At 38.3% G+C, this 22,014-nt stretch overlaps 1 protein-coding gene across 5 annotated transcripts in view; it reads left to right on the forward strand.

The window, feature by feature from the left end:
* CNTNAP2 (contactin associated protein 2) overlaps nt 1-22,014 on the forward strand; it is a 1,147,495-nt gene that overhangs the window by 943,543 nt on the left and 181,938 nt on the right. For all 5 annotated transcript variants that reach the window (XM_065052118.1, XM_065052119.1, XM_065052115.1 and 2 more), the window contains exon 15: nt 11,716-11,843. In XM_065052118.1, coding sequence (XP_064908190.1) covers nt 11,716-11,843 — 128 coding nt within the window. The remainder of the gene's footprint in view (nt 1-11,715; nt 11,844-22,014) is intronic.

Raw genomic sequence — 22,014 nt, forward strand, 5'->3', positions numbered from 1 at the left:
GAAAAGAAAGGACTTGACAGTGTGTAAGCACTACTCAGCAGTAACTATAACATCCCTGTGTTATCAATACTATTTTGATCACTAATCAAAAAAATAATACCATAGGAGCTACTGTGAAGAAAATTACCTTCCTCGCAGATAAAACCAGTACAGATGTGATCAGATGCTGCAGAAGATCAGGTGGTGTGGCTGAATGCAATTGCAGAGAGCTGTCCTCCGTGACTGCAGCCTCTCTCTTGTTGCCTGGAGAGTCTTTGATTGCAGGTGGAAGTTACAGACTTCTTGGCATCCCTTCATCCATAAGGCAACTTTTGTCTCATAGACTTGTATTAAAGCAAGAAGCATCTGCAGTAGACTACATTTGAGCCACGAGAAGAGATGTATCAACGTTTGGCAAACTAACATATTTTTTTCCTTTAAAATGCAGCACAACATTGTCAAAGCTCTCAGTGCACCAGCTGCAAATACTCTGGGCCGTAGGCCTTTGAACTGAAAGTCTTAGAGTTTAATTTCTGTCTTCACCTAATGCTGATGCTGATAAAAATGCTGCAGAGCCACAGCCGGAAAGGTCAGAGAAGCACAGCCTGGTTGCTTCAGGGCAAACTTCCCTATAAGGCCTACCCAGGGTTGCTTGGAGTCCTGAAAAGCACCATTCTTATGGATAAGATATGTGGTATTAGGATTTCTCACTCACTTCATCATCAGCCTCCTTTGGCTGTGACCACATTGTCACGGCTTGTTAGAATCCCATGGCCTAGAGCCTTTTCAGTCCACATAGTCAGGGCTGTGACAGCACCCTATGCAGTAAAAAGTCTTGGGAGGGGGCATTCATCAAGTATTGTGCTAGGAATAGATAGGCTCAGCTCAGAGGGAATTAGTTTGAGAAATGAATGGTGAGTTCTGCTAAGTTTGCTTCAGTCTTTTGTTGTGGAAAAAGATGTGATGTGTAATACAAGGAGAGCTGAGCTCAAAGGCTAACAAGAAGGATAATGGAAATCCATCAGAGCAATAAAGTGGAGCAATCTGGCTAATGAATAGGTCACTAATCTTGGATATGTGTGGTCAACAAAATGCTAAACAAATACTTGACATTCTACAGGCAGTGCAGCAAAACAGATTTTCCTAAATAAGGGCATCTGCATTTGACCTGATATTTAGGAACCAGCATTGTATGCCATGGCTTTCCCGTAGCTCAAGTCCTGGTCTTGGTCACTCAGTTGTCTCATAATGCTGTGAATAAAGGCAGTGAAAGAATCTCTAGCTACAGCCTCACAGAACCCAGCTGCCTCTATAGGTGACACAGTTGTACACACTGCAGGAATTAAAGTTTTTAAGACTTCAATAAGTAGCTTGTTTAGTATCCTTTCTCATTTCTTCCATTGCTGTAATGCATGCATGTGGATATACACACACTCAGACAAGAAGTAAGAGTATCATAAAAACATGAAAAGGCCATAGAGAAGTTAGCCTATGGATAAAGTTGCAAATCATTGCAAAACAAGATCATCTGTCTTTTTGGCAAAAGCACTAAAAAAGAAACCTAATTGAAATTAAATTAATTTTCAGAGACATATGTTTGTTTTTGTAAGCAGAGGGAAAGTGACACATATCCATGTTTTGCTTGTGCTTTATATCAGACTGCTTGCATAATGAAAAAGGACATCTGTTAGTTACCTCTGTGTGGCATCACCGCTTTAAATGTGTGTGAATATCTTGCCATCTTCAGATTTAGATAAATACTTCTGATGAATGGGAGTACGTTTAAAATGTTCTGTAGTGGGATATTTAATGCTTCTTCTAACTGGGGCACTTTCGTGATAGTAGACCCCACTTTCCTTCCTCAGTAGACATAGCAGCATCATGCATTATGTGAATAGAACAACTTGCAGATAATCCAATCAGGTTTTTTGCTGGATTTTGTTTTATTTTTTTTTAGCAATGGCTGTTATAAATTTCTTCTTCCATTTAGCTTTGGCATGGTTTGATGTTTGTTCTCGCTCTCCTTACCATTTCCAGGATAATGTAAGGGGTCTACCTTTTGCAGGTCAAACAAACAAATAAGTGATGGCAACAGGATCAAAAAAACAATAACCCGATGGCTTCACTGTATTAGCAGATGGTTTTAAGCAGTTAGGAAAAAGCAGGATTTGTTTTGACACACTTTTGCTAATCATTTTACCGTTAGAAACAACTTTTCTATTTATTAGGTGAGCACAAAAAAAAAAACAACACAGACCAAACCAAAACAACTTTTAGGATCACTGATTCCAACTCCAGACAGCAGTAGGTTAAGAAATCCTCATGCTGAGTAAGCAGCTGCAGATGTACAAGCCGCATGGTACATAATAAATGCTAAATAAAAGTGGCCATCTGTCCTGCTGGGGTAAGTGCCCCTTTGAGAGATGCGTCATTCTTGTTGGTTTGCCTTCTTCCGTATCTGCACCAAAGTAAAATGGGAAACAATCTCCTGGGCCTGAGACTGAAGATAAAATTAAAGTACAATGTGATAGTCCCTTCTAAGGACTGCAGGGAACCCGGGGTCTTCTTACAGGAGACAAGTAGCAAATCATGTGTAATACCATAAAAGTACAGTATTTCAAGAATGAGAACTGATTATAGATATAGAAAATAAGGTGGCGTGGTTGTTACAATTAAAGGTTGAGGCAAGTCAGAAAAGAAAGGTTTACTGAAAAATAGGCTTAAATACCTAAATTTTCTTAAAAATCAGTGCACGTGCTTGGGGCCTTCACAGAAAGGAAATAAATAGCTGAACAGTAATGGCTCTTGGAATTTTACTTTTAATAGTATATGACATATTACTTGGTTCTCCATCTTCCTCTATTGGCTGCTTAGTTAATTATTTAGAAAAAGGGTGCTGGTATGCTTATTTTCCACGTGATGTCTAGCAAATAAGGTAATTTTTCTGTGTCTTCAAGAAAGTGACCTGTGATACAGATGTAGGATAAGTGTAATTTTTTAGAGAGCAGAATCCAGCACACCTGAATACAACATTTTTCATGTAAGATAGCTTTATGCTTACTAGCTGTTTTACAGAAGCCTAAAAGTAGGGCTAAAAGGGCTCAGATATCATCTGTATTAAGAATAAACAAGCCCAAATGGAACAATAGTTTGGCATTAAAAGGCAAAGGAGTAGGATAAGCATGAAAAATGCTTACCAGGAGATACAAATTGGGAAGACAGAACCAACCTACTTATCATTTGTATGAAGGAGATTTTGTGAGGTTACCTAATCAAGCACCCTGTTCCAAGGTGTGATCAGCCTAGATATTTTCCCAAAATACTTGATGTCATAGCTATACAAGCAATAAAAGAGGTGAGCTAAATCACAGCACCTTTGTGTTCCCCATGGTGCCTTTGTGTGAAGCACAGGTTGGTTTCAGTGTTGTATGAGACACATGATATGCATAGATGTGATGTAAGGATGAACACTACAGGAAGTGCAGAAAAAGGGTGGGAGCAATGGTAGATGTTTATGCTATCAGTTTTACTGATATTTTCTAGGTGCATTAAGTCCCATACTTCATTAAATTTTCTGGATCAAATTCAACACTAAGTTATTCACTTTAATACCTTATTGAACTCAACAGGCATATAGGGGCTGAAGTCAGCATTACCTATAGCCATCTGTTATTTTGTCAGGCCATACTCAATTATTTTTATTTAGCTCTTTCAGTCATATGAAATAAAACTGTCAAAGTTGTCAAGAACTCCAAGAAATTAAGCCTCTAAGCTGCTGCTCTGAGATTTTTAATATTTCTTCCAATATAGATCATTGTGCCTTAAAAATCCTGCCAGAAGCACATTGGGTCTGTTAGTTTGATAGGACATGATCCAAAGGCTTGTGGAGAGTTGTCTGCAGAGAATTCATCATTTTTTCTGTATAGATCTTGCAGTAGTACACTCAATAGTACAGATATTTCATTAGATGGCTGCTTTTAGTGTGCACACAGTAAAACGTTACTGTTGCTGTAGTGCATTCAGATGTACAAAAATGTTGAAGAATTAGAAATGCTTGGGTTTTTAAACAGAGGTTCTTTGAAACAGATGGCAATACGCAGTACAGTCTTTCATGATTTTCTTCCCTCAAAGCTCCTTAGCCTGCAATTTCGTGGGACGTTTCAGCATGTGTGACTGGATTATGGAATGAATAGAGGTTTCTCTCTGTCAAAGTGATTAGGAAGAAATTTAACTTTCTGTGGCATGTTAAATAATTGAATGGATCATCTAATTTATTGTTCTTCATTTGCTTACATCTATTTAGAGCAGTGTTTTCTCATGTTTCTGTCATAAAACAAAGCATTTAAAACTTTCTAAGCATGACAAGAAAGCTTTTTTGCCATTGTGAATGATTTTTAATATTTTTATTTATTCACTATTATTTTTCAAAATATCTTTTGAATTTTGAAATATTTGGAGATAAAATAGTCATACTTTTTGAAAATGCCAAATAGAATTTTTAACTAACTTTAAAAAAATTGTTTAAAAATTTAAAAGACAAAACAAAACTTCTTTGAGCAACCTATTCACCCTTTCCAATGTCAATTTTTCTTGGAAATTTCCCATAGCATCCCATTTCAGGCCTAGGTCCACAGGAGGACTTCCTTTTCTTGGCTTCAGCTGAATTCTAAGTAATCTCCATAATCACCCAAAGTGGAAGCAGCATCCTGATACAAGATTCAGCAATTCTCCTACATGCATTTTCTGTCCTACCTAAGCGATTTTTAAACTGAGGCAGAAATTTGATTAAATTGTTGACAGATGCAAAGATCTAGAGGTGTTGTAGATCAGCTACAGCATGGTAAGATTCCTAGATTCCATTCTTAAAATTTCTTGGTATAGAAATAAGAAAGATGAACTGTCAAGTCAGTGGAGTTTCTGGACCCCAACTGAAGAGGAGCCCCAAGAAATGAAGTTCATAAGAGAAGCTGCTCCACTTGAATGAGAGACCTTCAGTCTCCACTGTTTTACTGGAAAGAGAATATGAGCAAATACTCAGCAAAGGATTTTCCCCTGAAATTAATCCATGTTGTTCAAAAGAGCATAGAACCTAGTTTGCTATCTTCATTATTCACCTTTTGCTGCAGTTATTCAGTTTTTCACAAACTCCTATTTGAGAGGAAAGTTGAGAAGCCTCTTCAGGCAAGAGCCCTGTGGAACCATTCTAAACTATCTCTATCGCCTTCCTGATGGATTTTAAAAATTAGCCTCATTTCTCGCCAATTCCTCATTGTATCTCACTTCATATCTCTAGCACACGTGGAATCAGTTACCACTGTGATAGCATCAACATATCTTCTGGACTTCAGGATTTGTTCTGAGTTGCCAGGGGTTTCTGTGTCTCGTGTCTTGCCAAGCAGAGAAAAAGGAAAAAATGAAGCATGTTTCCTGCCAACTTCCTTACTCAGAAACTGTCACCAAACTGCTTGCATGAATTCCATGGTGATACAGTTTCAGCATGAGGCATCTTAAATTGTTCAGCTCAATCCCACATCCCTGATCATAATACAAAGTGTTGTTTAGACAATCTGTCTTTGGAAGACTCGTGGTGGTTTAAGTTTTTCGTTTTTTTTTTTTTTTTTTTTTTTTAAAAAAAGTTACTAACTTTTTTTAAAAACAGGCATTTTATTAGCAAGTTTTTGAATTATATACTGCATACCTTATCAAGTATACATTTTGTAACCACTATTGAAGAATATAATCCTCATAAGGAAGTTTATAATGACTCAACCTGCATTCAGTTTAGAGGCTTGGTGTTATAGGATTATAAGATTTGAGAGGTGTCCAAAGGAGCAAATTTACTTCCAAATGTAATTTCAGTTTTTTTTCATCTTAAAGGTTAGGGGAGGTATAGCTTGTGTGAAATGAAAAAGGGGATCTAAGTCTCAATCCAAGAAAAAAAGTTTGAATTAAACATGTCTTTGAATGGCTAATTTAAACTGGTTCCTTCTTCAAAGAAGGTTTGAAGTTTCTTAACTTAGGTGACCTGTGCTAAATGCAAATTCCAGTGTTTCTTTGGTACAGGTCATTGTCATTGAGGGTATCTTAAATTTATTCATCATTCTTATGGAGGGACTATTTGTGAATATGATGCTTGTGTATAAAGTTAATTCCATCTAATCTATTCAATCTTTTATAATTTCTAAACAAGGATTACTTACACCTGCTGCACCATGAGCCTCCTTTCTTTGGTATTATATAATTTATCTTTACTAATAGATGTCAAAAGGTGGACTTTTTATGCTAGGAATTTAGGATTAGATGGTCTTTCTTCATATTGTTTAGATTTTCAGGAGATGAGTGCTCTCAAAAATAAAAATTAATATCCAGACTGCTTCCCTGTTTTACTTCCACATTTTCCATTGAAACAAACTTCTTGCAAACCCTTGTTTGCACATAGCTAACAGTTGTACCTGTTGTACCAACTGAAACATCTGTTTTGTTGTAATTAAGTACATGTTGCTAAAGGTTGATGCCACTCTGTCATTTTTTTTACTAGTGTGCTAGAGAAGCTAAATTGCCTTAAGAGTAGTCTTAACTGTAAGAGTTCAAACTTACCCTTCTTTTACTGTTAGGAATATGAGAACAACTTATTTTGTACAACCCCAGCCCATCAAATGTTAGTGTGGAAAAAAATGTGAACAGATTTATGACTCTCTGTCAGTTTATATGTTCCTGTAAATGAGAAATTTACCATAATACCCCTTGGCAGCCAGATCAAGGGTGAGTGACTATCTCCAGTTTAACATAAGGTTATCTGAGGTGACAAGACACAGGAAAGGGACAAGAGATCTATAAGAATCCCTGAGAATGGCAAATTCAAATGGAAGTAAAAGTTTTCAGTCTAGAGTATATTGTTGTCAATTTAAAATTCCAAAGAAGGGCGGAGCCCTGGGAACAGGGTGAATCTAATAGTGTGACTTTTGTGCTGCATAGTATATAGGCAAAAAAAGTTAACTAAATTTTATCAAAACCTTTTAAAAATTAGCTAGTTCTGCTTTAATCCTAGAATTTGTTTTCCCTGTTTTTAATCCTGCTAATTAGATCTTGCATATTTCTAAGTAACTCACTTCCAGATTATTAAGGCTGCTGCGTAAACTGTATTGTTCATTAAATTCTCTGTAATATTAGCTCTTCTTAGCAGTTCTAAGATAAATAAAATGCCTGTCAGATATTTTTGGAAGGGAGAAAATACTAACACTTGGCACATCTCTACCCTTCACAATGTTTCTTACAGACATTCATTTGCAGGTATTAGCTGAAGTAAACTGCTTTATACCACTCTCAGATAGATTACGGAAATTCAGGGATTACAGTAGAAGTGCTTGCATAGTAAAAAGCTGCGTCTTGTGAGAGGTGGACAATTATATACCTTTAAAATGGGAATACTTGGGAGTTTGTATTCATCAAAATACTGCTAGTAATTTAATAATATATGTTAATAATATGTGTTAATAATGTATGTTAATAAGATATGTTTAACACTGCAGTTTCAGTCCACTAGGTGTTTTATTTGTATTCTTAAAACAATTCCGGTTCCTTAGGTCATGAAAGCATATATTTTAAAATTAAGTCCATTCCTACCTGTAGTACATTCTTCATGTGTTTTCCTGTGTAGGACTGGACTGATAATTAAGTAATATCTAACGAAATTGGATAAAATAAATTAATCCAGTAACAGAAGTCTGGTTGTATGAAGTCATTATATAAACAAGTTAATAGATATACAGAATCTTATTATTACTTTGAATATGTCATTTACTGATACATGCATAATGCATTTCTTTTTTACATACCACAGAATGCTTATGAAGAGTAAGTTGATGAACGTAATCAAAACAATGATAAATCTTACACCACTATCTGCTGCTTTCATTCAAAGGCACCCTGAAGCACTTTGAAGACTGTTATACATAGGAAAAGAAATTAGAAACAGAAAATTACACTGAGACTTCGTCAATATCTCCTAGTGATAATTACAGGATTTGATCAGATTCATTCATCTCCCATTTGGCTATTAATAGGAATATGACACACTCTGAATTCAGTCTTTATTCTCTTAAGGAGATTTGCTTTGGTGAGGAAAAATCTTCAGAGACTTTCTCCACCCTCTTAATGTGCGAAGTCTTTAAATACCGGCAGAAGCATTATCACTTGCAGGAATTGAGTGTTCCAGCTGTGATTATTTCTAACTGTGTAGTACAAAGTCAAGAATTATAATCAGGCTCTGGTTTATAACTTTTTTGACTTTGTCAGTGTTGATTAGTGTGTCCTAAGGAGCTACAAGTACTGTAGAAAAGCATACCAGAGCCACTCAGTCTCTTGAATCTGTTTGTCTTTTTGGTGCATATGTGAGCCAAAAGCTATCGTTACGCCTTTTTTTTTGTTAAGAGCAAACAAATTACGCAGGTTCTGCTGGAGAAAAGCCAATGCACTTCTCTCAAGTCTTAGTCAAGTAATCCCAGCCCTCAATAGCGCCTGTGCAGGAGAGAATGCATTTCCTACAATGATGAGACAAGTAAGTGGTTATCAGAAAATCAGGCTATTCCTGAAAAGCTCTAACATTTAGTTTGATTGCCATGGCTTTAAAGTGACCATATCACTAAATGCATAAATAAAATACTGAAATGAGTAGAAACTTGATCAGTAAAGAGGGAGAAAATTGTTACTGCTCCTTTTTATTTCCTTCAAAGAGAGTGAAAGCCATTGGTGACAGGAAAAGAGCTGCCCTTTGACATCCTTATTTGGAGCTGAAATATTACCTCTTTTTGTGAGAGGAAGGAAAGATGAGGAATGCCAATAGTTTTCTTTTTACTGCTCTTTGAAGAATTCTTTCTTTTAAATAGACACGTACATCTTTAAAGCATGCTTTGCAAGAGCCGCAATCAGCAGAGAAAGCCAGTCTCAGAGGAAAATTTCAGGAAGTGATGACCTACATTTACCCTCTATTAGAAGGGAGTGGATCCCATGGATACAAGTCTTTAGCAGAGATGGAAGATTAGGTCTGCATACCTGGCTTTGTTATTCACTCTTTTCTTTCTTAAAGGGAAAGTCCTTTAATCTCCCTTTTCTTATATTGCCTGTCTCCAAATTGATAAACACGATACCTTTGTACAGGGCGTTGCAGTCTGTGGATGAAAAGCAGTATGCTGTAATACAACCTAGCACAATCTGCAGAAGCAGCCTGTGAGGTTTACTTCTCTCCATTTTTTTTCCTTTCTAGCAGCCCCCTGTAGCAGCCTCACCAATGTAGCACCTGGTACAGCTGTGTCCCACCAGAGAGGGTTAATGATCTCAGCCGCACAGAGAGGCCAGGGAGAAAGGAGAGTGCTCTGAAGGCCAAGAACATGCAGATTAAGGAAAACAGTCATCTACTATTTGAAAAACTCTAGTAATTAAATCTCTAATTGCTCTCTTCATCACAGAGAACAGACACGAGTTCCAATGAGCTGTCCTTCGCAAATGTGATGGTAGTTTTCTTAATTGCTTTAGTTGTGCTTCTTTTAAAAAGAATGTTGTACCTTCCTGCTCTTCAGAAGTACCCAGTGAGGATGATGACTGGAGATGGTACTGGGAAAATGTTACTGTGCTACTGGAAAACTCTGAGCATTACTAGAGATAATGCAGATGTCTGTTGTGCTTCCCGGTTGTTCATAATCTAATGAGTCAGATCATGGAGTCATCCCAGTTAGGGATGAAAAAATTCATTCAGTTTCCTGAAATCCTTACCAGTTCCTTAGTTATAGTCATACTGTGGACTTGAGTAACTTTTACAGATTCTGAATTAATCCTTCGTGCTATAGTATTTTTAACAAATTAATTAATTTTTAGATCAAATAGTTGCTTACTTTAGACACATATTGCATGGCAAGGTACAGCTAAAAAGAAAGATAAAGGGAAAAAAAGAGAAATAGATGTATTTACTTTGCTTCCTCATACTTTCTTTTGTATCAAAAAATACGGTCCTAACTCAATGTATTTTCACCTGAGAGGTAAGGCACCTAACTAAATTGGGTTTATTTTCTATTGGAAGAAACAGATTCAGCTTCTGAAATGATAAAAATGTTGTAACTGTTCATAGCTATTTGGTCTAGGCATGAAAAAGACACCAGGTTACTCACGACAGTTGAAATGAGGAGGTTTTAGACATTAATATAAATTGAATTTTAGTGATCTAACTAAAATGGGGTTTGAACCTACATATTTGTGGATAGATTCACAAGTTTAGATTTTTTGGACTTAAGCACTTAGTGTTGGAATGACAGGACTAGAATGACAAGCCTTTTCACATGATGTCCTGTCCCAGCTCACCTGGGATGAGGGCAAAGGTTAATTTTTTAAATACTCTGAGTGGTAACATGAAGTCATGACAGTCACCCAAGAGGTTCAATTCAATCACATATTTACTAGACACCACTCGGTGGGATTACAGCAAATACTGACTTGGCAAAAGTTGGTAACTATATCATAAAACTTAGCAAGACTTTAACAACAAAACCCACAAGACATTACTCTTAGGTGCCCAGAATAAAGTTAGAAAGAGAGAGAGAGAGGAAAAGGAGAGATATAAGTTAGGATAACAGAAGAAAGGTAAAATCTCACCACTCCTTTGTTTTTAATGGTGGGTGCAAAATTTTGTTAGTGCTGCACAGCACACACAAAAACACAAAACAGACAAACTCTAAAATGCATCCCAAGTGAGGAAGTTTTATAACTCAGTCCATTTGCATGAGGGATAGGAGAGAGACGGCTCATCTCCTCCCTCTGCTCACTCTTCATGACAATTAGGCCAGTAATGAGTTGGTGGTCAAAAAACTAGCGGGATGGTTGCAGTGCTGACCAGAATTAAGTCGTCTTGTCCATTAGGGGTAGCTGGTGGTTTGTGATTTCTCCTAGCAGTTGACTGTACGCTGATGACTCATCTTGGTCATCCCAATTAGGATTGAGGCCTTGAAAGATACACTGTTAATTGTCTTTATCTTAAAAATGTATGCCTTTGTTTCACTCAGACCTTGAAAGAGAAAAGATACACTGTCTGCCTCCACAGCCATCTATCTTTTCCTGTCCAACATTGAAAAAAGCCAGCTGTTTAAGGCATAACATACACTGTTAATGATCCTTTGTTTTGCAAAGGAAGCCAGGTGGGGCGGGCTGTTCAAGGTGGGCACACATAACTAGTCTTCAATTTCCCTTTTTAAATATAATATTAAAAATGTTAAATACTAAAGAACCACTGTTTCGTTGGTGTGCAGAGTCCTGTTGTTAGGATAACTGGCAGCAACTAGAGCAAAGAAGATACACTTCTGGGAAGCATTACAATTTTTTTCCCTCTCAGAAGACATCAGCATGGAGATAAACAGCAAAGTGTTACCCACTGGTATGGAACTGGCCAATCTGGAATGCAGGGAGACCCACACAAGCCCAGCTGAGTCCAGCACTGGCCACAAAGCAAGCTGCTACTCTGACTGCATTCCTGGGTGACAGTAGCTGCTATCTGTCTGTTTTCCAGTAAATGGGCAACATTATTGCTCAAACTGATGTCTTTTGAGACAGGTTTTTAGATGGTAACACTGTGCTGGTGTAATTGTTACACAAGTATTCTTTTGGTGCTTAGTTCATTGAGCAATAATAACGATCAAGGAAATTATTTTAATGTATTTCACAATTGCTTTCTTTTTCTCTCTCTTCATAATTCAGGAGAAAAGACAGTGGGATGTTGTCATACAAAGAGCACCTACCAGTGAGTCAGGTAGTGGTTGGAGACGTTGACCGGCCTGGGTCTGAAGCCAAGATATCTGTGGGGCCTGTGCGTTGTCAAGGAGATCGTAAGTTGGCTGGTTTTATTCCTCTTACTCCTGGGTAGAAAGCAAACTAAACTGGAGATTGGTAACTTTGAGGACACCCCATGCAAATTTAGAGAAGTGGTTCCCTACTCGGAGACTTTTTTTGATGAAAGCATGATGTGATTTGAGAAACGTTGTCTATGAAACTGCACATATAATGGCTTGTCTTCACAGATAAAATTTTGATATTTGTGTTTATTTCATGCTATATGTGGCAACTTAATTATTCAGCTAAGTTAATGTACATATAAGCAGTAATACAGATTGCATAAGAACATCTCACAACATGTTTCTATTGAGTGCCCTTTTCAGTGCCATTATAATTGCTACGTGTATCACTGTAAACTATGTTTGTGGGATAAAAATAATAGCATGATGGCAAAACTTAATGCTGTAAACTCTGTTTACGTGTGTATAAAGATTGGCAAGATTGTTATCAAGTGTTCACCATATCAGGGCTAGACATATCCATGGAAAACATGGGGATTTTTTTTGTAGTAGTGTGTGATTTTCAGACTGAGTGCTGACAGGAGGTGTACGTCCAGTTTGATCAGCAGGTGATAGAATAAATCATTATAATGGATAAATTTCCACTTCACACATACAAAAAAGTTGGGATGCAGTTTGGAGGATTATATTCTTCCTTCAATCTATTTTATATTTCAGGAGTTGAAATTCACCACTGAAGGCAGACTTAAATTTTGTGTAGTTGGCACATGTGTTGTACTTGTCCTAGGTATTTGAAGGTCATTCTGTTACAAGAGGTGCGATAAGGAAAGATTGCCTGATTTAATTTACAACAGCTAATATTAGCTATAGCTATATTATATTATATACCTATATATTATATTATAGCTATATTATATATAATATTAGCTAATATAGCTATAATAGGGAATAAAATAAGGAATAAGAAATCTGTCCTCTGGTGCTGATAAAGAATAGTATACATGAGCCTGTGAGACCACAGTGATGAAATATTGAATGGGTGCGCATATGACATGCAAGTTGAAAAACATGGTTCTGACCAGTGTCTAACATGGCATGACAGGGATGAGTAGTTTGTCCTTCCTCTCTACCCCTTCACAGATACATGCTCTCCATATGCATGTTTCTAAGTACTTACGAAGAAAGTCAGTATAATTATCCCTGCTTTAAGCTAAATTAACTAATCCCAACTGAGAGAAAATTATATACTCATAGTCACCCGGTTGGACAAGTACAAAAGAGAGTTTCCTTGGTCCTAGGCCTGTGCCTCAAAACCCTAGCCCATTGCTCAGTGAAACAACTGAACATGCTTAGCCTCTCTGTCTGTTCATGGACTTCTTGGGTTGCACAAATGATCCCTCCAGCTTTTGTTAATGAATCTGATGACTAATGATGACAAATATCATAGGATGTTTGCAAACTTTCACAGCACCTATTTGGTGCTTGTTATTTATGGTGTTCGAGTATCACAGGTCAATTTGTGTTTCTTTCTCAAATACATTTGACAAACGTTTTCTTAATAGGCTCTTACAACTGATGACTAAGAAATAATGAATAACATCTTTCTTGTACCTGTATTCCTCATATCCTGAACCTGAGTGCTGCTAGAAATATCAGTCTCTAAAGAGTGAGCCATTTCTAAATATTGGTATAAATGAAACCTCATTTGAGCAGACAGTAACCTTCACTGAAGTGTGACTGAGAGACACAGCTATTTGGGAAACCGAATGGGTATATTCCTAGATTAACTGGATTTTCTGTTTGAACTTTACAGATATGACTTTTAGTTTTAAAAAAACTTTACCTGTGAGTAAATTTTAATTTACTTCCATTAACATATATTATTGTCAAAAAGCTGCTATAAGTTTTCTCAAAGGAGAGAGTATAACCCCAGTCCTTTGTGACTAGTAGAAGCTCCCATTTTAAATTCCAAGTTAATTTATTATGCATTTTCCTTCATATTCTTTCTTGACCATATATACAGTACTGTCTCACCATGGTTTAGACCTTGTGGAAAACAAGGTTTCTCTCCTGGGGAAAATCCCAAAATTTCAAAATCTGGTTTTGCTCCAAAGGGAAAAAAAATCATGGGTGCTGAATTTTTGGAAAGGGATTTTAAAAAACAATCTTTTTTTTTTTTTTACATTACATGCATCAAAACCAACATTATTAATACTAAAGATGTTGACTCTCTTGTCATAGCACAAGAAGTTCAGTTGCATGTGTTTTGTATGTAGTTATCATTGTATAATTTTTGAATTTGGTAAATGAAATTCAGTTAGAGGTATGAAGACTGGCAAAGAAGTACAGATTTTTGGTCTGGGTGGAAGAAATGTGGAAAAGTAAGAGGGCCTAACCAGTAACATAAAAGCCTACCTATTTTGAAGTATTTCTCACAGTGGTTGTAGAGACTGCCAGTAGTGTAACACCTTCTCTAATATTGCCCTGAAATAGTCACAGAATCATAAAATTATTTTGTTTGGAAGAAACCCTCAAGATCATTGACTCCCACCGTTAATCTGACTCTGGCACTAAAACATGTCCCTAAGATCTTCATCTGTACATTTTTTAAGCACCTTCAGGGATGATTACTCAATCACTTCCCTGGGCAGCCTGTTCCAATGCCTGACAACCCTTCCGTTAGGAATTTTTTCCTGATATCCAACCTAAACCTCACCTCGTGCAACTTGAGGCCATTTCCTCTTGTTCTATCACTTGTTACTTGGGAGAAAAGACCAACACCCTCCATGCTACAACCTCCTTTCAGATAGTTGTAGAGAGCGATAAGGTCTCCCCTCAGCTTCCTTTTCTTCAGGCTAAACAGCCCCAGTTCCCTCAGCTGCTCCTCATCAGACTTGTTCTCTAGACCCTTCACCAGCTTCATTGCCCTTATCTGAACTCTCTCCAGCACCTTAATGTCTTTCTTGTAGTGAGGGTCCCAAAACTGAATACAGTGTTTGAGGTGCAGCCTCACCAGTGCCAAGTACAGTGGGATGATCTCTTCCCTAGTCCTACTGGCCACACTATTCTTGATACAAGCCAGGATGTTGTTGGCCTTTTTGGCCACTTGGGCACACTACTTGCTCATGTTCAGCCGGCTGTTGCCCAACACCCCCAGGTCTTTTTCTGCCAGGCAGCTTTCCAGCCACTTTTCCCCGAGCCTGTAGTGCTGCCTGGGGTTGTTGTGACCCAAGTCCCAAGTGCAGGACCCAGCACTTGGCCTGAGCCCATCAATCCAACCAGTCGAGATCCCTTTGCAGAGCCTACCCTGAAGCAAACCAACACTCCCACCCAACTTGGTGTTGTCTGCAAACGTACTGAGGGTGCACTCGATCCCCTCATCCAGATCACTGATAGAGAGGTTAAACAGAACTAGACCTAACACTCTCTGAAACCTGGGGAGCACCACTTGTGACCATCCACCAGCTGTGTTTGGCTCCATTCACCACAACTCTCTGGGTCTGGCAATCCAGCCAGTTCTTTACCCAGAGAAGGGTATGGCCATCCAAGCCATGAGCTGCCAGTTTCTCCAGGAGCATGCTTTGGCAAACTGTGTCAAAGGCTTCACTGAAGTCTAGGTACACAACATCCACAGCCTTTCCCTCATCCACTAAGACAGTCACCTTGTCATAGAAGGAGGTCAGGTTGGTCAAGCAGGACCTGCCTTTCATAAACCCATGTGCTGACTGGGCCTGATTGCTTGGTTGTCCTCTATGTGCCATGTGGTGGCACTCAAAATTATCTTTTCCATGACCTTCCCCAGCACCAAATTCAAACTGATAGGCCTGTAATTCCCCAAATCATCCTTCCAGCCCTTCTTGTAGATGAGTGTCACATTTGCCAAATTCCAGTCAAGAGGGACCTCCTTGGTTAGCCAGGACTGCTGATAGGTAATTGAAAGTGGCTTGGTGAGCACCTCTGACACCTCCCTCAGTACTCTGCATGGATCCCATCTGGCCTCATAGACTTGTGTGTGTCCAAGTGGTATAGTAGGTCACTAATCCATTGGATTCTTGGGGCTTCATTCTGCTCTCTATCCCTGTCTTCTGGCACAGGGAGCTGTGTACCTGTGCACAACTGGTCTTACTATTAAAGACTGAGGCAAAGAAGACATTTGTTCTTGTTTTGTGTGTTGATATGTTTGGTTTTTTCTGTCTAGGCTCAGCCTGAGGTGGTAGATCAAGGCTGCAAAAACGGATCTGGTAATTTCTTCTGAAACCATACTGAAGAGCTTAGCTTACTATGTTGGGCCTATTGCTACACAGATTTCATAAATAATAATGTTAAATCAAAATTTCTTTTGTGACTTCTGACACTTTTTCAAGACTTTCTTGTCATTTCCCTTAGGGAAATACTGATGTTTTCAAAGCTCCTATATTTGTAACCTGCTACGGGTATCCTTTTCCCAAGGACTTCCAAGGATTTTGATTCGAGTCTGCTCTTTATAAGCCCAGAGGAGAACAGACTGACTATTCTGCTCTAGATTTGCCTTTCTCCTTGAGTCTATTTTCTTTTTGTTCCATTTCTGCTATAGCAAAGACAGAATTTAAGGGGGAGGGGCTTTTTACATAGCTCAGATTTATATTATTTCAGTTTTCTCCAGTGTACAGTTTTTAGCCTCCCAGTAAGACTTTTGTTTCTGAGCCATGAATAATTTTTTGTGCTTTACTTCCACAACTCAAAACTTGGTTCTTAAATCAGCACACTGATTTTGTTTGTGCATGTGGGTGTGTGACCATGTGTATGTATTCTCAGGGGAAATATACATTGAGTTATTTGATTCAGTGATTATGGCCATGGCTCATCATTACCCCCTTCATGACTTGATGCTTTGTTTCTTTCACTTCTGAATACCTCTTTCAGCTTTACTCTTGTACTTCCTTTTAGAATGTTCCAGTAGAGTCATTTTATTTAATCAGAGAGTGGTGTGGACATGGGCATTTTTTGTGACTGAGTTTGTGTTAAAACTTCTCTATAGGTATCTAAAACAGACAGCAATTTCCAGGGTGTCCTTGGTAATGTGTGGGGGTTTTATTCCTTTATTCGTTAAGTACTTCTTATGAATCACAAGTACACGTTGGTGACTTGTAACTGTTAGTTGTCATTAAAAAGAAATGTACTGTTTCATATGCATACTTAGTCCCATTTTCATTACATTCCAAATTGAGGCCACTTTCAACATCTTGAACTTGTTTTTCAATGGTACCACCTGAGTTTAAGAAAAAACAGCACTCTCTTACAGTGCAGTTTTCAGTTACACATTAAACCTATGAACAAAGTCAGTTCTTTAGTAGGATGCACAATGTGTTGACTCAGTCAGAGCAGCAGTAATGTTACAACTACATACATGATTAAGGCAAGCTGGAGAGTATCGCAGAAAAAAAAAAAAAGAATCGGTAAAAGATCCAACTGGAATCTCAGTAGAAGCGTTTTACTCCTGCTGTATCTTAGACAACATTCCAGAAATACAATGACTTGCGTTACAGGTTACTGGAATTGAAAACACTGTATCAAATCAAAATTTACATCAATGATACCTCCACACACAATAAAAAAATCAAGCCTGAGTGCTTGAGGCGGGCCTCTTAAATATGTAATCAGATGTGAAACGTGAAAAAAATCTGGTTTTGAACCTTCTGAAGCAGTCATTCAACTGGCATTACATTTCTTATTACTTTCCAACCAATTGTGATAAGTTCAGTAAGGTAAATACAGGTAAAAACTTGATTCATCTAGGAGTTTAACTTATTTTTTTCCCCCAGTAACTGTAGCTACCTTGAGTAAACATAAAAATTTGTCTCCCAAATTTCCACAGCTAATACCCCAGCATGTCTTTATCTGTTGTGCTGGACTGTACCTTGAGCAATTCAAGTGGAATAGAGATTCATCCAAAGAACATCAGGACATTGTGCTCACTGTTTATCCCAGTCTTTTGGATACTGCATGCAAAACAGGAAAAAGAAGTTTCCTTTCAATAAAGGCAGCCTGAAAACCAAAAAGTACTGTTTCAGACTTGATTTTTCAGTGGATTTTGTGATGGCGATTCAATGACAGTATCCACTTAGAATTCAGGTAGGGATCATTCAGTTCAGTTGATCAAATTGCTGTGATTGTTCTTCACGTGCAGTAGCTTTCCTCAGAGACCCAAGAGAAAAAATTGACCCACCAGGTCATCTTTCTAAAACTTACAAAGTAAACAAATCCACTTTTGGATGGTTGTTTAGTATCTGATTTAAATAACATATTTTCCCATAGTTTAGTCTATCTCTTTATCTTTAAACCTGCATAATAAACCTGCATAACCTGCTAAATTGAGGTAGTGTGGTCCGAATGATCGGGTAGAGAGATGGACTGCGAACTGGCTGAAGGGAAGAAGCCAGAGAGTCGTGGTCAAATGGGGCAGAGTCTAGTTGGAGGCCTATATCTAGTGGAGTTCCTCAAAGGTCAGTACTGTCCAATGATTTGGACAAGGGAATAGAGTGTACTATCAGCAAGTTTGCTGATGACACCAAGCTGGGAGGGGTGGCTGACACGCCAGAAGGCTGTGCTGCCATCCAGCGGGACCTGGACAGGCTGGAGAATTGGGCAGGGAAAAATTTAATGAAATATAACAAGGGAAAGTGTAGAGTCTTGCATCTGGGTAGGAACAACCCCAGGTACCAGTATAAGTTGGGGAATGATCCATTAGAGAGCACTGTAGGGGAGAGGGACCTAGGGATCCTGGTGGACAGCAGGATGACCATGAGCCAGCACTGTGCCCTTGTAGCCAGGAAGGCCAATGGCATCCTGGGGTGTATTAGAAGGGGGGTAGTTAGTAGGTCGAGAGAGGTTCTCCTGCCCCTCTACTCTGCCCTGGTGAGACCACATCTGGAATATTGTGTCCAGTTCTGGGCCCCTCAGTTCAAGAAGAACAGGGAACTGCTTGAGATAGTCCAGTGCAGGGCAGCAAAGATGATCAGGGGAGTGGAGCATCTCCCTTATGAGGAAAGGCTGAGGGAGCCAGGTCTCTTTAGCTTGGAGAAGAGGAGACTGAGGGGTGACCTCACTAATGTTTACAGATATATAAAGGGTGAGTGTCAGGAGGATGGAGCCAGGCTCTTCTCTGTGACAACCAATGATAGGACAAGGGGTAGTGGGTACAAACTGGAATGCAAGAGGTTCCACCTAAATATGAGAAGAAACTTCTTCTCAGTGAGGGTGACAGAGCACTGGAACAGGCTGCCCAGGGAGGTTGTGCAGTCTTCTACTCTGGAGACATTCAAGACCTGCCTGGATGCCTTCCTGTGTAACCTCATCTAGGTGTTCCTGCTCTGGCAGGGGGATTGGACTAGATGATCTTTCGAGGTCCCTTCCAATCCCTGACATTCTGTGATTCTGTGAATTTATGTTAGTATTTGTGCAGAAATGTTTTCTCTACTGGGTGATGCTGGAATGCCCTCCTGCAGTGCCTTTATGTTTCTAAGAGAACTCTTCCTCTTCTCACCTCCCGGGAAATCTCAGACTGTGGCTGGTCGTCTCGTACAACTATAGGTCATTTCTGGCCATGTGAATAAAAGTGTGCCTGTCCTGAAAACAGGAGCTGGAAAACCTCCATTGTTCACATGAATTTAGGGCATTTCCCTCTCATGCTGAAATATGCAAGAGATTTAAAGGTAGACACAGAATAGACTATGTCCTCTTGTGGATTCTTTTACACCATGTTCTCATATCCTTTGTAAGCAGCAAAGTGCTGTCTTTTTGGGTGGTAGTTTTGTCATCCTTTTTTATTTGCAACCAATTCTCAGGAGCACTATGATTACACTCAAAAGTGATTCTCTGATGTCGTAAATCAAAAACCTTTGAGTTTAATTTATAGCTTACTGTTATGTAAGCTTTCAACAAGATAAACTCTACCTTAGATGATCCAGGGTGGACAGTACTGAAATGAGAAGGCCTAATGTCTCTGGAATTGCACATGAGTTTCAATTGTCTTGAGGTTTGTGAGGTGGGGAGTGATAGGCAGTGTAAACATCATTTAAACATGTATGGCTGCAATTATATAAGTTTCAAAAAATATCTTCTTTCTCTGTGATAATACTTAGTCTGAAGTAATCATTCTAGATGCGTTTCTCCTACTCCTTTGTGTTTGTACAACAGGTGACGTTTTGGCTTAGAACACTGGGAGGAAGTAGTCTCTAGAGCACTGTAAGGTTCACTGAGAGTTCTTTCTATTAATACATTTCACCCTGAATGAAGTGTTCCTTTTATATAATCTCAAAAACCCAACAAGGAATTGGTAAGATTAATGATTTCTGTGCTCATGCACTCATTATAAGCTTTCAACATTTCTACTGTAAAACACCTTTTCCTGGGGTTTGTAACATGGCCATAAAATTCTCTTTCATTTCAGACTTTGCATACTAGTGTATTCATGGAATAAATACTTGTAAAGTGACCCAGTTTAAACATAAATCAAATAGACTCATAGGTCATATATGAATATTCTCTAATGTATCCCGCTCCCTGTCAGGTTTTGTTCTGTTTGCTTTCTGAAAGCAAACCCTACCTATGAGCACTACTCATCTTACAGAGCACAAAGTACAGATTACATAAAATATAACCATCATCCTAGAAGGACTGAAGCAGCAGGATGCCTACAAATAGTGCAAGAGAATAGAGGAAAAGCAGAGTTAAAATTATTATTTTGGTGTACTGGGAAAACTAGTGTCCCATACAGGTGGTGCCACATGCAAGCCGGTAATCCAAGGTAAGAAAAAGGAAACCTTTATATGGGACTGATCTTTTTAGAACCTACGGAGGACAGTTCCTTTTAAGACTAAGCATTGACTCTTGAGGTAGTTCAACCCCTTCTTTTTAATCCTTTCCAAGCTTTTCCAATATCTGATAGAGTCTGTATTTGGTTCAAAAGAGCGAGACTTACGCACTTATGCCGTTTTGCCCATACCTGGTGGTGTATGAAAGTATTACAGATTACACTGGCATTTAGTGTATATTTTCATTATTAATACAGTTTACATTGGCAGAGAGTTTTCCTTAAGTACAAGAGAGCAGTATGTTTGGAGTATCTCTTTTGAGGGGAAATACATAAAGTCCTTTCTTCCCAGTTACTTTTTCTTTGCACTCTTTACTGTCTTTTCAAATGAAAGTCACGTCTCTCTTACACATACATTCAATTGAGGTATGAGGAATAACACAATTCCACAATTTACATCTCCACACTTCCCAGATTTATCATGAAAGGTAAACCAGACAGTAGCAGAGACATTTTACATGGTTTAAGGTAGGTATGGACCTGCCTACTATAGCTTAATTCTCATGCACATTTGTTTCTACCTAAATGTGTATGTTGGTATAAACTAAATAAGGCAGTTCATTTGAATTTCAAAGTACTAATAAATTTTACTCTCTTTATGTATTTGCTGAAGTAATGAAAACATATGGCAGTCAATGCCCATGATCAGTTCTCCACCTGATCATAAAATTAAAAAATGGTGAAACTCCATAGGGGAGTTATGAGCTTTATGTTTCAGGGATATAGAATTCAAATGCAACTAAAAGCTGGTTTTATTCAAATTCCCCTCATCATTATGATTATATTACAGGTTAATTTTATCTTCTTTAATGCAAAAAAGAAATACTTGAAGCGTTTCACATATTGTCTCTGAATTCCTAGGGAATTTAAGCAAAGAGTCATTAGTCTGATAGATGACATGCAGTAACTGTTCATATTAAATTCAAATCCTGTTAAAGTTATGCTTTAATTATAATTTCAAACATTTTATCATTTATGTGATTCTAATGCATATTAGTATCTTACCCAAGTAAGAAAAGCAATTGTGCAGGGTGCAAAATCTAGGAATTAAAAGACAAAACAATTCCCACAGTGTATAGAGAAATGATGAGAAGGAGATGTCAGTAAAGCAATAAGGAACTAGGAGAACGTGGGACTAAATGGGGGAATGAGAAGATGCTGGAATCCTGTCAGTTACATGCACAAATTTACAGTCACCTTTAAATTTCACCCCATAAACCTGAATAATCTCAGAAATGAGGTATAAAATGGAGGAAGTTATCTATATTCACTTTTTAGGTGGAACTCTTTCTCACTTTAAGACTTTTGGCCTATGTATTCCTGCAGCACTGACTGACATTTGAAGAGCAGAAA

This window comes from Columba livia, chromosome 2 (genome assembly GCF_036013475.1).
Source record: "Columba livia isolate bColLiv1 breed racing homer chromosome 2, bColLiv1.pat.W.v2, whole genome shotgun sequence".
NCBI classification, from domain to species: domain Eukaryota; kingdom Metazoa; phylum Chordata; class Aves; order Columbiformes; family Columbidae; genus Columba; species Columba livia.